The following is a 17,218-nucleotide window of genomic DNA, read 5'->3' on the forward strand; positions in this document are numbered from 1 at the left end:
TAAGTTATAAAAAAAAAATCAAACATAGCGATAGTTGATCTCAAATCATATAGTACTATACGCTGCTAAAGAGCTTTTTTTAAATGTTCGCAGTGACAAACACTTAGATATTCATAGATACAATATTATTATATTTTATAAGGTATACTTATTTGTTATCTCTTCGCCATTAACCAGTATAAAATGTATTACCCCGCCACAAAACAATCTTACGTAAGCAGTCTTTTTCTAAAATATAAATTTTCGATATTCATAATTGATATATCTGCATTTCTATGATCAAATACGTAGACTTGTCTAGTATGACTTCTAAATTTTATTCAAGAAAAAAGGATAAATACCTCGTATAATATTTGATATTGTATTTTATTACATTAATCATGTTAGTATATTTCCGGTGTATTTATTAATTAGGTATTTCTAATTTAAAGTTAATATCTGTCTTACAAAATGTATTAGTTTGTTTTAAAACACTGCAAAAATTAATTTTAATAAGTTATTTCCCGTTATATTTAATACTGGCATACAATTTTTACAACAAAAATTATTACAAGAGCAAATAAAATGTTTGGTATTTAAGCATCTTTGGAAAACTGTCTCATTTTTTCTACGTCATTTACTATGAAATATTAGTTTTTTCAATTATTTTTTATTAACTGTAAATAATTTATTATTATTATTTACCATTATTTGAAAGTTATAAGTTTTGTAAGGTTTTATAAAAATGTCACAGTACCTACAACAAATGATCACCTGATGGCGGGGTGATAACAAGCAAGTACCATTTATAACGTAATATGCACCTCTAAATGCAAATAGTGCCTGACGTAGTATACGCCATGTGATGGTGTGTACAATTGCAATGCATAAAATAATATATTGTAAAATATCACTTGCAGTGTTTAAAAAAAAAAGAAAGAAAATGATAAATAAAGAATGAAAAAACTTTAACTCAAGTCGATTGACCGTGCATATAATAATATTATGGTAATGATGGGGGGATTGACAGCCTGTCTCCCGGACGATATAAATACGACTAAGAGTATTTATACAGACTGGTTAAGATCTCTCGCGAAATTTCAAATATTTCCACCAGGCTCCGTGGTGTATATATATACTAATATATATATATATATATATATATACGCGCTGTTATATAAGGACCCTCTCGTCGTGTGCCAAAATAACGACACTGCAGCACACTATATTGGAACATTCTCAACAGACACCTCTGTGCGTGTTTATGTCCCTCCCTCCCCCATCACATCGATGCGCCGTAGGGCTGTTGCGGTTTATTTTCCTCCGGAGCTCTTTTGAATCAGCCGCAAAGGTTTGTAGTCCCGCAGGAGACGAGGTTTCAGCAAACTCTAAAAGGTTTGTGCGTCAACCATCGTATTATATTATATAAATACTACGTTTATATAATACATTTACACACATTGCATACACTTACTTTGGCGTATTACTCAATACGTTTACGTTAAGATAAGTAAATGAGTACCTATATTTAGTATTTGGATACGAGTAATACGGAGTATCGGTGGCACTAAACATACAAATCTATTAGTTCAATCTCAATAAAAAAAAAAAAAAAACATTTTCATTTACCATAAGTAGTATAGTACGTAACATGAAAATCGTCAAAAAAAAAATATTTTTTCGAAATTAAAGACCCAATCTTCCTCAATCATTGGTAATGAAACGCATTACGCTAGAACTTAGAGTTAATTATACTAAGACATGTCATTACGATATGGTCATTATTATTTTATAGGTATACTGATTACTATATATATTTATATCAATATTACGGTTGCAATTAGAAAGGAATATTTACATATCATAATATAGAAACGATAATTAATAATTGGTAATTTGAATATATTATCTACAAAGATTTATAAAATATTCATATTAGTGGTTACCAATCGATAATTAATAATATATACCTTTTACGTATTTTTTTTCTTTTTTTAATGTCATTTTAACAATATGTTCATTCTAGATGTCGACATTGTTCATCAGCCAGTAAACAGTAAGTCACATAACATTGTCTAAAACGTACTTTTGCTATTGTATTATATCTGATAAAGTATATCATATTATATGCACAACAAGACACACCCGAACAAGGTACCGCTGATTTCTGTGCCGCACTCTTTTTTTTTTGTTTCCTCGGCGTCGTATTATTATACAGACGCACACAAAGAATTTTGCCAGAAAAGCGACGCAGCGTGTAACGAAATATATTATATTATACACAACAATATTAATATATTATATACGTATATATATATATGTCTACGCGAAATTCGGTGTAGGTATTATTGTTATTATATACGGAACGCGTATTTGTATATATATAAACATAAATCTATTCAATAATGCCGACAGATGTGTAAAACGTGTTTCGTAAAAAAACTAACCACCTACCTACCCGCAAAAAGGTAGTTTTAGACCTTTACGATATATTATATAAAGTAGGTATGTACTAGGGAGGCACTCAACAAATTTTTTTTTAGTTTTCTCATATTTTAAATTTATTCTATAATTCAAAAATAATAATAATAATATTGCGAGTATAATATGAAATCATTATATAAACATTAAATGGTAGCTCAATAAACTTAAAAATACCAAATATATGATTATATTATGTTATAATAGATATACCATCATTAGGCACTTGAATTTCTGTACTTAACCTATACGCCTTATTTAGATATTTTAGAAAATTAAAATTTTTTATAGCGGTTTATGATCTAATAAGTATAAGTATAACTACTTACTCTCAATACCAACGTTCAACAATGTTTATCAAGTTTAAAGTTGATATTCCCGTTCAATTATATTACATGTTATATGATATTTTATACTCGTAATTAGACGTGTGATTCTCTAATTTAAAAATTTTCAAAGTGGATATTAAAAATTATAATACTAAGCAAATCGATGACGTTATGTCGTTATATCATCAACAACGTTTTCATGAAAATTTAACGTTTTAGATCTTATCAATGAAGGAATTTGTGAACAACCTCTTTGATAAGAAAAGTCGGCTATTTTACCGAGCTTCAACAATAAAGCCAAGTCGGCTATCTAGTTGTATTATATATCAGCTGTATAGTGTTTACCAAGGTGTATACTGTGTATCCACCTAGGTGTTTACGATATTTATGATACCAATATCATTATTATATTCACCTGACATAGATGTGGCTTAAAATTTGTTAATTGGTATCAGTGATAATATTTTTCAACAAATTATGTAAAAAATATTTTATAAAACATATTATATTGATAAACTTATTATGGTTATAGTATGACGTGTTTCTCTTTATTCAAGTTAAAACTTTTATAGAGGAGTAAGATATTAATGTATACTAAACTGATATTGGTAATAAGACTGTAACAATCATCTATAGAAACTCGATAGTGATAAATAATTTTAATTATTATGAATCATTATAAAAAGACACTATACTGTCTGATTAAACAAAGTATTAACGATACAAAACTCCTTTTATTACAACTAGATTCAATTATTTTTATTTCGCGAGGAAAATATCCTATAATGTAAATAATTTTAATAGCATAAATAATTTAAATTCCAGATATTTGTTTTAATTATTCACTGTTTTAACTACAATATTTAAGTAATAATAGTAAAGAAATATTCTAAATAGCTGAACAAAAACACGATTTCAATCAAAATAGATACACATTTGTAAATAAATGCGAGATTTAAATATATATTTTTAATAGTACACTTGGCAATGTTTGTTCTGTTGAGTATAATATAATATTATAATGTTATATACTCTTGAACTTAATAAAAGACGGCAGTTAAACTTCTCGTTATGATTATGTAAACGCTTTGGGAAAGTTGACTTTGGGGTTGGGTAACGACGGGTGCGTTGGAAATTTTATGTATATATCGACGACACATTTCGACGTCTATGTGTATACAAAAAATAGTAATTAATATTCTAATAATAATATGTATATCATTGTGTATACAATTGACGTGACTCTGATTCAATCCTATCCGGTGAATTTTTTTTTTTAGCTTAATACACCCATTGTTGTACTTATATGTATACAGTATTCACGTGTATGAGAAATAAAGTTAAGCGTTCAAGCAGAACGACAATAAAAAAATTAAACGTTTGTTTACGGTATTTTAATATTGTCATTTGTCGGCGATGCGGAATCATCTGCAAAAAAAAATAGTAAAAAAACACGCGAAACAAAGGTTCGAATGTTAAATACAATGCATCCAATATATTATAACGATTACAAAATATTATAATATAATATGTAATTAAAGCGCGAACTCATAAAATCATAGTAACTATATATATAACGCGGTGTATAATTTCCATATTGTTATGTTAACATAGTATCTACCGTTAAATGATTTACGATAATAAAATAATATGATATTTTTTCAAATAAATAACCATCGCTTAGTGTTGTGGCGATATGGCTACCTGTCACGTAGTAATAATAATAAAAACAATAATAACATTATAATATTATAATATTAAAATATACGTATTATGTCGCGCTGCAATAACGAATACCACGAAAAAAAAAAATGATAAAAATTACAAACGGGCGAAAAAAAACTTCTCCCCCGACCATCCCCCTGCAGACGTAAATTGATGCGTATATATGCATATACCTCGTGGGTGGCGGATGGGTGCGAGCAATCACGCCGATTGTGTATTTTTGTCCACACCACGCACCCATCACCGACGCGGTGTTTCCGGCCGGATGACCGGACACTATAATATGTACGCGGGCACACGCATCATATAATATTATAATATTATATGTACGATATATGGTTATTCGACGTCCTCTCCGCCAGGCTCGCGAGGCTATTATAATATATATAATATATATATACGTATACGCGCTTGCACACGTGATGGAGCGGTGGTATTTGTGGGCATTTTGAGTGTGTGCGGCGGCGGCGGCGGCAACGTGTCGCGCTCGCTATTTAAATTAAAACACTAAGCGGTTTTCAATTTGTTCGCTGCAGCGGCTGTCGCGCGCGCCGCCGCCACCGCGTACGTCCCCCTCTGAGCTTATGCAAAACGAGCTACCGCCGCCCCGCGCCGATCCACCCGCACCCTCACCCACCGCAACGGAAAACCCCTCTCCGACTATCCCCTTTTCGTGTTCAAACTCGTCGACGGATGGAGGCTGCGTCGTATAATAATAATAATCCGTTCCTCTCGAGCCGTGCAATTGCGAATAAATATCGAAAAAAAAAAATGTATACAACGATGAAAAAATATATGCTTAAAATTAAATAATAAATAAATTCCGACAAACCAAACGAAATCGTTTTCATGATATCGTAATATTATAATAATATAATCTTTAATAATCATATCATGCGATTTAATATTGGCATGCGCTCCTATTATTGTATACATTTTGCAGCGATGTACCAAAAGCCAATGCATTTCGGGTCCTATCTATATACATGGTGTTATCTATGCACAAAACAAGTCACTATATATTATAATAAATCGATGATAAAAAGTGCAAAATATAGTCAACGCTATAGTGATCTAAATACGTAATTTCCTTTTTATTTAAAAATGGCCAATAACATAAGCAGTATAAAGCATATCGTTATACATTTGTGTATCAACCTATAATATTGGTACTGCAGAGTACGATTGAAATGTTCATAACAACTTTGATATGGTGTATAGTTTTTAAGCGAATTATTTATTCACAATTTTATTATAAAATATAGTTATCGTCAACATTATGTTTCTACATTAAACTCGTGTATAGTAATCACCTTTTTCTCATAAAAAGTTTTTGAACAAAAACCACCTCCTAGAGATTGTATTTATATTATATTGTACGTACCTACTAAAAAGTACTTGTATAAAATGTTCTTAAAACGTAAAAAATAAACTGACATTTTTCAAAAACTAATAAAATAATTAAACACGCTACATATAGGTAGTATTTTAATTCGTTTTCTGAACCGCGCGTCTGAATTGAATGTTAAAATGTTACCAAGTAAAATTTCTTAAAAGAACGTAAGGGAATGATAAAACATGTTTTATACATAGAGTTCTAGTTTATTTGTATACAACGATAACACTTATAAGTTACAACGATACATTTAATTTAAAATGCTATCTTTAATTTTTTTTCACTATATACATTATATACGTATTGGTACAGTATATTTTGTCGGAATCATTACAGTTTGTAGAAGATGAGGCGATATATTGTATTATCATCTCTGCACATTTCTCATTAGATTATTTTATCTCCTAATTTATTGTTTTATTTTTAAATGCTATCCTCCAATAATACAACGATCATACAAATCACGTTCTTGACTTTTTATACCTTATATATTATATTTTTAATATGTCTTAATAAACTCAATATTTCTTTTTTTTGAAAATATTTTGACAAATATTGAATACTATAATAGTATATGACACCGTATGGCGTATATAGATATAATAACTATTTAAATTGAAAATTATAATAAACTTTAATCATTTTTTAATATTTGAATATGATACAGAAACAATACACATCACACACATAAATCGAATAAAAATATTATTATAATATATCCTACTAGGATTTTTTTTTGTTTATAACCTCTTAAACTTAATCTACCGTCTCCACAACTACCATTGTAATAAATCTCTTTTTTAGCGTAAACAGTAATACACTCGTGAAATATTGTTACCCCATATAAATAGTTCAAAACACCTCACGTAAATTTTTTCCACACAAATGTTTTCACTAATTTACAAAGTTTATTATATTGTTATCAAGTATAAATTTATTATGTATTTATCATTTATTAATTTTTACTATAAAAATATATTTTTATTTTAAATTTATTTTTATTGAATACCTACATTAGATAAATGTTTTGTGTAATGAGACTATTATAACCCCTCAAATGTCTAAGATCAATCGGAACGTTTTCCTCCCCTTCCCCCAGGGCACATTAATCCCAACTTGTATGAATATTTAAAATATATTATATAATTTTTCACATAAATCGATGTGAATTATACAACTTGCTGCATATTATACTCGTGTATGGAAAAATAGATTTTTAAAATAATAATATCTTATTATACAACAATACGTGACAATGATTATATAGCATATATTGTATACACCCTCAACTCTTAAGCAAATGCCAATGCATACACACAGACTGCACACATATAGATCGATCGAATTCGAGTCGACCATCCCTATCACTATTTGTAAGTGTGGTGGGAGTAGGGGTAGAAAAGCGTTGATTGCACCATTGGTTTATTAGCGGAAAAGACGCGACTGCGGTCGGGAACGGTTTTTTGCTACGCGCGTTTATCTCGACCGGGGCCCGGCGCAAAAACGGAATGAAATGTATCGGAAGGAAACTCGCTCCTCCACTGCAGCCTCCGACTCTTATCTTGGTATTTATATATGTATACTCAAAGGCGTAGAGTGTATAAACCGCAACGTTCTTTTTCGCGGTGTGTCTGTCGCCGCCGAAGGACCCCACTGAGCTCAACGGGTGGCATGGCGGTGTAGACAGGGTGTTGCGAGGGTCGTATGCATATATATACTGCAAGAAAAAAAATAAGGGAAGTGTAACGCTCGTATCGTCGTCGTCGTTGTCACCGCCGCCGCCGTCGTCGTCGTTGTTATAATATTATTATATATTATTATCGTGTGCGGTGTGTGTGTATATATATAGAGGGTTTTTCTGTAAAAATATTGTTTATCTCGCCACCGTTTTTTACGACCGATGTATATATGTGCGTGTTATATGTATATTTGTATTTATAGGTTATTTTTTTAGCCTCTATACATGCTCTCACCGCCGACTGCAGATCGTGAGATTCGACTGTAGCCTGTAGGTCCTACACATTATATAATATACTTATACCAACTATATTATGTACCTACTGCTGAAAACCTCCTGGCGAAATTAACCAACACAGTTGAAATATATTATAATATATAGAAACGTCGTGATAAATATTAGTCACGTTTGAATATATTCAAAAATATAGTTTTTTTTTCGTTTTTACTCTATTCATCATGATCACGTAAGAGGCTCGTCGTACGATATATTATTCATCTTTTACTATACATATTCTATATATATATATATATATATAATATATATATATATATATATATATATATATATTCTATATAATATATTACTATGAATAATATAGTACTAGTGGACGATTTGCTCGATTAAAAATAATGGCTTAAACGAAAACGGCAATTATGATAATCGTCAGTGATTTATATCGTACAGTATAATATATTATGAAGCTATGGATCTATAACGACTATAACTATACATCGAGCTTCGGACGTCACTGTCGTAATAATATTATCATATAGCAGATGTACGCACAAGTATAATATATAACAAATTGCATAATATTATGTCTCTCTACGATGCTGCAATGGTTATAACTATAATAATATATCTATCTAAAACATTAATAAATTATTTATATTATACGTATAAAAATATGATATTTTTACTGTTTTGACTTACGTTTTTCATCGAATAAACACGTAGTTTTACGCACTCCTGGAAAAAACAATATAATATCCTTTTTATTTTAAACGTTTTAAGAGAATAACACCATAATTTTATTGTTCACCATTTGTACATAATATATAATATTATATTTATATCATATTGTTCGAATAATATTTTAACAATTTTTCAACAATGGTATGCGATAATATGTCATCTGTTAATCAAACTGCATATGCATTAGATTCAGATATTATAATTATATATTTTATAATACACACTGAAACTTTTTTTTTATATACATGTACTATAATGACTATAATAATATTATAATAGTAAACGCATGTAAAATTACTTGATTTGAACGAAATCGGCATAAATATGCACTTCACTGTTCTTACCCGGCTTATAATATTGTATTTCAACGTGCAGGATGATATCGCATAAAAAGTTTAATAATTATTCATTTTGACATTTTTATTGCATCCTATATACTAAAATATAATAATAATAATAATAATAAGTGCGTTAATGTAATAATATACATATATTTATACATGCATGGACGTTGTTAACAGTCTTCCAAACTTAATTTCCATTTATATTTATAATATATATATATATATATACATAATACATCGAATATTTGACGATACTATATATTATTTTAAAATAATAATTTAGTATACATTGCTTAATGTACATACGTACATTATAATATGGAATTATGAAATAAAGCGACAAACTTAAACGTAACATAATTGATTTTCTACACAGGATTTCCGGTAGAGAATTATATATATGAAAACAAAAATTCTTGTAATATTTTACGTTATGTACGCATATTATACGTTTCCGGCGTAATTATAAAGCGTCGTGCATTCGTTATAGATAAAAACGCAAAAGAATAAAAAATTGTTTGCCACGAGATACTATATTTAAGAAAAAGAAAATGCACATAATAATAATAATTGGCGTGTAACTGTAATTCATTACTATAAATATTTTACCATCGTCTGTCGTACCTGTAACGCGTATTATATAATATAATATTATATATATAGTTATTGTTATTAACTGTGGCGACCCGTTGTCGGTGTCGGAGAAGTCATCACGCGTATATTTAAACATAGGCACCCACCGTCGACTGAGGGCGTAAAGAAAAAAAATAAGGCAACTCGGAAAGAAAAAAAAAACCAAAAACAAGAATAAAAATAAAAAAAAAAATGGTAAAGAAAGAAACACGTCAATCGGGACAAATTGCCGTAGGCGTTACATTTGACTATCCAGTCAGGTGACTTAGACAAATTTCGTGGGCGTATCGTTTGATTTTTAGTTCAACCCGCCCGTCTCCGAGCTGTACTATTAAATAATTTTTCAGGACTTCGGTGGATACAAAATCATACGAACAAAACATAATTCGTTATAATTAAATTCTCTCTTTCTCTACCTCTATCTCTTTCCCTCTCTGTGTCCCTGTATCTGTCTTCCGCTCTTCATCTTAACGAATATTACGTGGCCAACCGCATCTTTATATTATATACCTACGGTAATAATAATTATTAATCATTATATACCTGATGGCAGGTATGAAGACAGCCGCGCGGCGCGACGATTGGAAATAATTCCGAAACGTTGATAGCATCGTAGATATAAAAAAATAGTTTTTCACTGTCAAAACATTAAAAAAAATACACGGTCTGGATAAAAACACTCAGAATTGTACGATTATTTATTCCAAACGTATATACAATTGGGTTATAATAATTTTTCCGTTTTTCAACATCGAAACAAAAGTTGACAAAATTCTGAGTAAATTTCGAGTATCATTATTATAAGAATTGGGAAAGTCAAGTCTCGGGTTTATTTTGCATAGGTATAGGTACATATTATAAATATACACTATTTTCAATGATTAATAAAAAATAAAGTTTTAATACTAAAATACAATATATTACGTGTATTACCTATAGATATTATAATAGAAAATCGATCAGTTTCTTTTTAAATATTTTTTCCCGTCCGTACAACAATCAAAAATTTCTAAGAGTCGTTTGAAAAGCATGCCGAGAAAAAGACAACTTATGGGTGAGACGTTTTTGCTGTAAAAGGTTTATAGGGGTCGGATGGGGGTAAGTTCTTTTCGAGAGATCATAAAATCCGTGCCAAATTATTAAAGGGTGTAGCCGGTTAAAAAAATAAATAAAAATAAGTGGCACAAAACCTACGTTCGTAATTCAAAGGAGCTCATTCCCCTCTAAGGTGGTAGGTTTAAACTGAGAAACACAACGGTTTTGAAAGAATGCTTTTTTTTAAGCGGTTTGAAATTAAAATATATCTCCGTAAAATATTCATCGGAATAATAATTTAAGCTAAACAAACACATGCGCTATAATACGTATTTTGTCAGATTTTTTTTATGTAAAAACTTATTTTAATCCTAATACAGTTCAATATTAATATTATAATAGGTAAGTTATAATATGGCTATTATGGATAATATACGATAATATTATATTATTATATAATTTCAAAAATTACAAAACTTTAATGCAAAATTTGTCCTTGTAACTTGTAAGTACATATTATAATATAATCCTTGTGATCTTAAGGATTTCTCGTCAATTAAATATGAAATACAGTTATAAAACTGTACACATTTTTTCATGTACTTATATAGATTATAACTAAACATGTATACATATATTATAATACATAATAGTAAAAATAATAATAATAATTTAAATAGGTACGTTCTCCTTCGCTAAGTTCGTAGTTATTATAGTTCTAGAATGTTTGGCTGTATAAACCAAAGAACAGATGAATATTATTATGTATTATATTATATTTATATTTTATTTGGCCGAGAAGATAATAAGATACGTACATTTGAGTGGCGATAGATATAAAATACGCATGTATTATACATAATTATATATAATTACATTTCATTTGAAACAATAATTTTAAAATCATACTGACATATTTTTAAGCATAATTAATGAAAACTATTTGTATATTTAAGGCGTAGATATATATGCATTACATTAAAATAATATAATGATTTAATTTACTTACAATTAGTTAATTGAAAATTATTCATACAGCGGCAACATATATAGCATTAATTTTAATTGACGTTGTAATTATTTTCGTTTTATATATTATATAATATAATACATGCAAACGTAATAATATTAGTTTTACACACATAAAACGGATATACTTGAGCTGATATATTATTATATTACGTAATATTACAACAATAAGGTGAACTCTTATTACAAATCAAATACATTAGGATATTTTAATGTACATACCTACTATATTTTAACCTCCCAGAAAAATAAATCAATTAGACGCATCGCGGTATTATTTGCGGAGTATTATAGATGTGATCGTGAAGAGTTCGTCGTTCTCGTGAATGTCATGTTATTCAAAATTTAATACAATAATATGAAATACTTTGTAATCGGTTTGGAAACGCGTACGTCAGTCACTAGTGATTTCGGATAAAACATTTTACGTTACGTTTAAGTGACGCGTCTTCGTAGACGGTCATCTTTTTTAATTTTTAATTTTTTTTTTAATTATAAAACGGTTTCGCCCGTGGTTGATTTATACGCATATTATAAGTAGACGGCTCGCGGCGGCGGCTGAGAAAACGTGGACATTGCGAATAATTTATGTAGGTACGCGTCCGCGAGCACAGACACTCACACACACACGCATAACTGTGGCCCCGGAAAGGAAGGGTTAGACGTTTCTTGGTGGTAGCGGTCATTCTCTCGTTTTAATATACCCTTTCCGGGCGTGGGCGAGGGATTCGTCCTTTTCGTCGGCGGCGACAGATCCTCCGAATAATATAGTGCAAACGTAAATTATACATAATACACAAGTACGCCGTACGCAGACGCAGCCACGCACACACACACATTTTCGCGGACGTCCCGTGTAAATACGGGAATGTTATTTAAATCGGGAGGTATGTGCGCGTGTCCTTATATATGTAAATATACGCACACTTTCGGGGTGACTTTCGGGCGGCGGACATGTGTGGAGGGAACTACCGGACCGAGTCGGACCTTATTAGCGGACGACGACCGCGTTTCTTGCGCGCTCGCAGCACACACAATGTGTGTCCGGCCCGCCAAGTATATATATATATATAAATATTATATACCGTGGGGTCGAGTGTGGCACACACGCATTATAATATACACGTGTGTATGTATGTATGTATGTAAGCGTGTGTGTGTAATATACGCGGGGACGCGGCGACAAGAAAGAGAAACGCTGTACATAATGTCCACTCGACGTCACGCTTAATAAATTATTCGCGCCGGGTCCTCCTAAATTATCGTATATACATACCGTACGAGTATACTGCGGTCGTGGTTACCGTTCTTTTTTTCGACTTCTTTTCATTATTATTATTATTATTATTATTATTATTTCCTGCAGGTCAACGACGGGTCCCGAATACCCACCGCGGACGTACACCATATATATACATATATATTATATTATTATACACGTTTAATGTTTATACATATAGGCGTATTTTATATTGTGTGTGTGTGTGCACGTATGATGTATATATGGTTAAAAAGGAAAAACAAAAAATTACAACTCCGTCTCGTCCGCTCACGGTACGTGTACGGGTCGCTGGACATCTGCACCACCGTCGTCGTCGTCGTCGTCGTCATCGTACGTATATTATATACGCATTACGCATACGGCGGAATACCTCTCTTCGAACAACTGCGTTTATGTACGACGCTTATTATAATACTATGGCCGTATAATATTATAATATTATTACATATACACGAGTATAAATTACACTCGACCGCCACTGCTGACTGCCTTCGCTACAATAGTGTACTTTATTATAATATATATTATAATAATATTATTATTATTATTGTATACGGACAGACTACGACAACTTTTCGCCCACGACACGCTGCCCGCTCCTGGTCTCGTCCTTCCTTTATCCTTATCCTTCGGTACTCGACACATCGCCTGTATGCACGCTTATGGTATCATGATTCTAATAAACGAACAACCTTCTTTGTATAAGGTATACACATTTTAACATATACTATATTATATAATATGAGACTAGAATTTGGTGTACTAAAAGTTATTCGACACGCTCTAAAAATAAAATATATGCAAAATTAAAAATGCGTTAAAATAGAAAAAAAATTTAAAGATTACGGAAATTATAACAACGTGAAAAAATACGAAATAAAATTACATTTCATTAAACAACGCACTATATGAAATACGTTTTCTGTTTATATGTTAACAAATTTTACATCCAGGATTATTTGCTCTTATTCTCAATATTGTCTTTAAAAATTATTTTTAGAATACAAGAAAATTTAAGCCCAGAAATAAATAGACTTAGATAAATACTACAGTGTAATCTAACAGTTCATATTTTATTTAATCATTCAGGTACCTACTTGAAAGATAACAAAAACATTTACTTTCGCTAACGTAATTATTTGGTAATTGTTTTAAAGCTGCAGTATTTTTTATTTATTACACCGCGGGAAATAATATTCAATAAACAGTTTTCACACGAAAATATTGTTTTGTTATGAAGTGATTGAAGTGAAAAGGCTGTTTTGGGTTTTATTACTTTATTATACTCATAATAATGATTCACTATCTAATTTAAATCCAATTCACTAGTTCGTCAATATTTATATATAATTGATAATCCGTTTGATCGTAAATATGTAGATACAAATTAATATGCATATAAGTTATAAGTTAATCGCGTTGTCTTAAATAAACATAGCAGTACCTATATAAAGTTAAAAGTTAATAACATCATCTATATACATTTTTTGAACAACTATTATTTTCATGTTGTGCATTGTTGAAGTTTAACAAATTTAATCATCTTTAAAACGCGAGTTTAATCGATGTGAGTTCGGTATACTATATACGCAAACGATTTGTTTTACCGCTGGGGGCAACGCTGCGACGCATAGGTATTGTTATTACGCACGCGATTCATTTACGTGAAAATAATAATAATCGATTTTCCGAAATTCCGTCACGTGAAATATTAAATATTTACCGCTGCTCCCGAGTGGAATATGCCTATTATAATAATATATTATTATAGTAGGCATATAAATCGATTTGCATACCTTGCACACACACCATATATTTATAATAGTATATTTTTTACAAATAGATAAAAACAAATTTAACACTATTTCCTATATATATATATATATTGCATCGATGCCCTTCTAATTATAATATGGACGTGGATTTCATGTATTTATTTGTATAAACACTGTAATCTGTAAAATGATTTACCAAATATGCACATCACCATTTTTCCTTTGATAATATTGTGTTCATTAAAATTGTAATACTTGAAAATTTTAAATATACTTTATATACTTGTGAATCGGTCGTAATCAAATATTATTAAATTATTTATATCATCTAAGAAGTAGTTTACAGATTTTTTTTTTTTTAATGAGAATTAAACTTTATTATTGTACCTAATTTGTTAAGCAATAGTTTTTTTTAAACATTTTGATATTTCTATATTAAAATTCAAATAAATCATTTCTGAGTTGTTTGTTATAATGTATGGACCTATACTAAGGTCTAACGATAATAGCCCGTAATAATCATTTTTTAAAAAATATATTTTTTAAATGCTAACATATTAATACATTAAAAAATAATATTAATATTTTATTATTATTTTTTACATATTACACATAGTTAAATAACACCTAAAAATACATGTTAACATTTTCAATTTGTATTTTCAATTTCATTTGAAAATAAATTGTTTGTTACGCCACTTCTTAAATGCTATACAAATCATAGTGAAAATACAGTTCATATAAATATTGAATTTAAGTATATCTAATTACAAATTCCAAACATCAGAACTTGAATAAATGTATTATTAAAAAGGATAAACGATACAAATCGATAAAATGCAATAATTAGTAAATTACTCAGTGTCTAATAATATATATATTATACAGTATTATACACAGATCTATCCCTTTATGTAGTTATATTTATTCCTTGTATTTACAACCTATTAACATCTTAATAATTATTATACTATTGTACAGTCAGTACGCGAGCTGTAGCTGTAAGTGTTTTTCATGTTGAAAAAAAACCAAGTACAACGAGTTAAAAGACTTTTCACATCGTCGTCTGTAGATGAAATAAAGACGTAAACATGTTTCTGTAGATATTCCCACGCGAAGACGAGATGATGTCATCGCGTATCGAGATTATGAGTTATGACGTTGACACGGCAGCAGTCCCGAAATATAATAATACGATCACGATATTATTATTAAGACAATATTATATTACAATAAAATGACGTCGACGAAACGATCCCGGTTTTCACAAATCTATGAGTTCCGGTGGCGATGGTAATTTATTTCGTGGATTTGACCACGCGTCGAAGTAATAATATTTATTATTTTTATTCATACAACGGATATAAAATTGTAATATTTAAAACTATTCGTTTTACGATACTCCTCCGAAAAACCAAAAACCTTAAAATCTGCATTCCCACGCCTTACCATACCCTGTGATTGATCGCGGTGTATCTTAGAGTACTCGTATACCTTTCGATCGTATTCGTGAAAGCTCCATCACATTGTATGATCTCGTCGGAAGTTTCTAAAAATATTATTTTTTATTATTACGTATTAATCACCGCACTATTTACCGCGATTTTCCATAATGTACTTACTATATATAAAATAGAAATACACGGTCAACATGGAAATATGTATAGAGCTTTATTTCACCCACACTCCGGTTTATTATTATTAATTATATAAATGCCCAGGGCTATGAATTAATTGATTTTACATGATATCGTTTAGTTTCATTCTGAATGTAGGTACATAATAAATAATGAGTAACAAATTCTATTTATTGTCATTCTTAATACAAGGTTTTAGTTTATGTAAACTAAAATTATATGTACCTATTTGATAATTATATAAATTCTTATATTATACTCATATACTTCAATATTTGTAAATTTTAATGTTTATAATGTTTAATGTTAGTGCATACATTTATACATACGAGTATTAACATATACCCGTAGGTTATTTTCAATGACGTATTTTGGATAAAAATCATGACTACAACATTTTATACCAATAGATAATATTTCGATTAGGAAAATGGTGTAAATTCTTGAAAAAAAAAATAACTTTTTATTTGTGAAATTCGTCATGTACAACCGTAAATTATTGTATACTATATTTTTAATAGTAATTTATTAAATGGAAGTCCATTTAAAATCACGAACATATTATTTTTGATATAATTTATTTTGTTAGAAGACGTATACATAGGTATAGTTTTTTGCATACTTTGAAATTGTTAGTGCATCATCATAATATGCGTAGGTACGTCTGCAATGGTTTTTTTTATGATGAAAATCTATTCAACTCCATAGTGCTGGCGCGCAGACTATATTATTATTATACGTATTGTTATATAATTTTTAGGTGAATTACATAATGCTTGTAAGCGGTGGAAAAAAAATGGACGTTTTCCCGTCGGAACGAACTGACGTCGCCGCCAGCGTTGGCTCCGCTTACAGTC

The 17,218-nt window shown here is 29.9% G+C and overlaps 1 protein-coding gene across 2 annotated transcripts in view; it reads right to left on the minus strand.

The window, feature by feature from the left end:
* Positions 1–17,218, minus strand: part of LOC114125324 (homeotic protein proboscipedia-like) — a 60,960-nt gene that overhangs the window by 12,453 nt on the left and 31,289 nt on the right. Inside the window, exon 2 of one of the 2 annotated variants that reach the window (XM_050199616.1) lies at positions 8,585–8,620. The exons of the other annotated variant lie outside the window; for it this stretch is intronic. Coding sequence (XP_050055573.1) covers positions 8,585–8,620 — 36 coding nt within the window. The remainder of the gene's footprint in view (positions 1–8,584; positions 8,621–17,218) is intronic. 2 annotated transcript variants of the gene reach the window in all.

This window comes from Aphis gossypii, chromosome 1 (genome assembly GCF_020184175.1).
Source record: "Aphis gossypii isolate Hap1 chromosome 1, ASM2018417v2, whole genome shotgun sequence".
NCBI lineage: Eukaryota > Metazoa > Arthropoda > Insecta > Hemiptera > Aphididae > Aphis > Aphis gossypii.